The sequence below is a fragment of the Bipolaris oryzae genome, assembly GCF_000523455.1.
Source record: "Bipolaris oryzae ATCC 44560 unplaced genomic scaffold scaffold_283, whole genome shotgun sequence".
Lineage (NCBI taxonomy): Eukaryota > Fungi > Ascomycota > Dothideomycetes > Pleosporales > Pleosporaceae > Bipolaris > Bipolaris oryzae.
This window is the reverse complement of record NW_006911559.1, coordinates 19323-20457: the sequence shown is the minus strand read 5'-3', so window position 1 is coordinate 20457 and position 1135 is coordinate 19323. Positions and strand designations below refer to the sequence as shown.

The 1135-nt window shown below is 43.6% G+C and overlaps 1 protein-coding gene across 1 annotated transcript; it reads left to right on the top strand.

The window, feature by feature from the left end:
• Positions 1–647: 647 nt before the first annotated feature.
• On the top strand, positions 648–896 carry COCMIDRAFT_109719 (uncharacterized protein; the record flags this gene model as incomplete). The annotated part of the gene is made up of 1 exon (XM_007695221.1): positions 648–896. One exon carries the CDS (start codon positions 648–650, stop codon positions 894–896), a length of 249 nt encoding a protein of 82 aa, XP_007693411.1.
• Between the last annotated feature and the right edge of the window lie 239 nt (positions 897–1135).

Sequence of the window (1135 nt, the reverse complement as noted above, 5' to 3'; positions counted from 1 at the left end):
ATAAGAAGTGTAAAGTTAGACTAGTGTTAGTAGCCCTTTCGGCGCGGCCGCCGGGCGTAAATAAATTGTGTGTGTACATAATCGCCTCTTATAGTCAGCTGCATATAGAGTTTGAGTCGTTCTGCTGTAAAGCGGCGTTCAGTGACATGGAATGAACCCATTCGCCAGAAAATTTTCTAGTAGTCTAGATCACATTACATAATAGTAGCCAAACTAAACGCGGGGTTTTCCAACTAATTGATTATCCGATTCACTAACGGCTTGCAGTGCGGGGTACGCACAACAGATGGAAGAGGAGTCATTAACCTCCCTCTCTGTGAGAATAACATCCCACCACGCAGAACCATGAAGATCTGGCCCACTTTAACATTGAAAAATACACAGAAATGGCTTCCAGTTCTGATTCTGCTCACACATCTCGACTGACAAGAGTCTGTGTCCGCTTAAAAGTTACTAGCCATGTTAGTGCCACAAGCTAATTGCGTATATCAGTGTATGTCGTTATGTATGACGGTTGGATTGAGGATGAGTGTTACGTACTGTTAGTTTGCTCATCAACCTAAAGTAATAAGTATTTAAAAAAGTCTACAAAATCCTCCAACCACTCTCGCACCTATTTACATTAGTATTCTCATCACAATAACCTTATGGCATTATCGATCTTAATTGCTACAATTGTCTTTGCTCTTGCGAGTCCGATTTCAGCGGGACCAGCAGGCTACGGATTGTGTCAAGCGGGTTGTTCTGCCATAGTTATGGCCTGCTACTCTGCAGCTGGGTTTACCTGGGGAGCCACTCTTGGTGCTTCCGCACCTGCTAGCATCATTGCATGCAATACTGCCTTTGGCACTTGCCAGGCTGCCTGTGCCGCTGTGCTTTTAACTCCAACTCCATAGGAGGTACGATGCTTAACGATTCTCTACCTCTAACCACTTCTACTGATTTTGAAATTGCCATTGAAGATAGGGCTAACTAACCACTTTAGTTTTTAAAGAAAAAAATTGTGGATCTCTTAATGACACAATAAGACGAAAACGATTCGTTTTCTCTTTCTGGGAAAGGCGGGTTACTTCCTAATGAAATACATCACAAATCACAGGCGCCTGCTTGGTAGAGGCGAGGAGCTAGCACACTG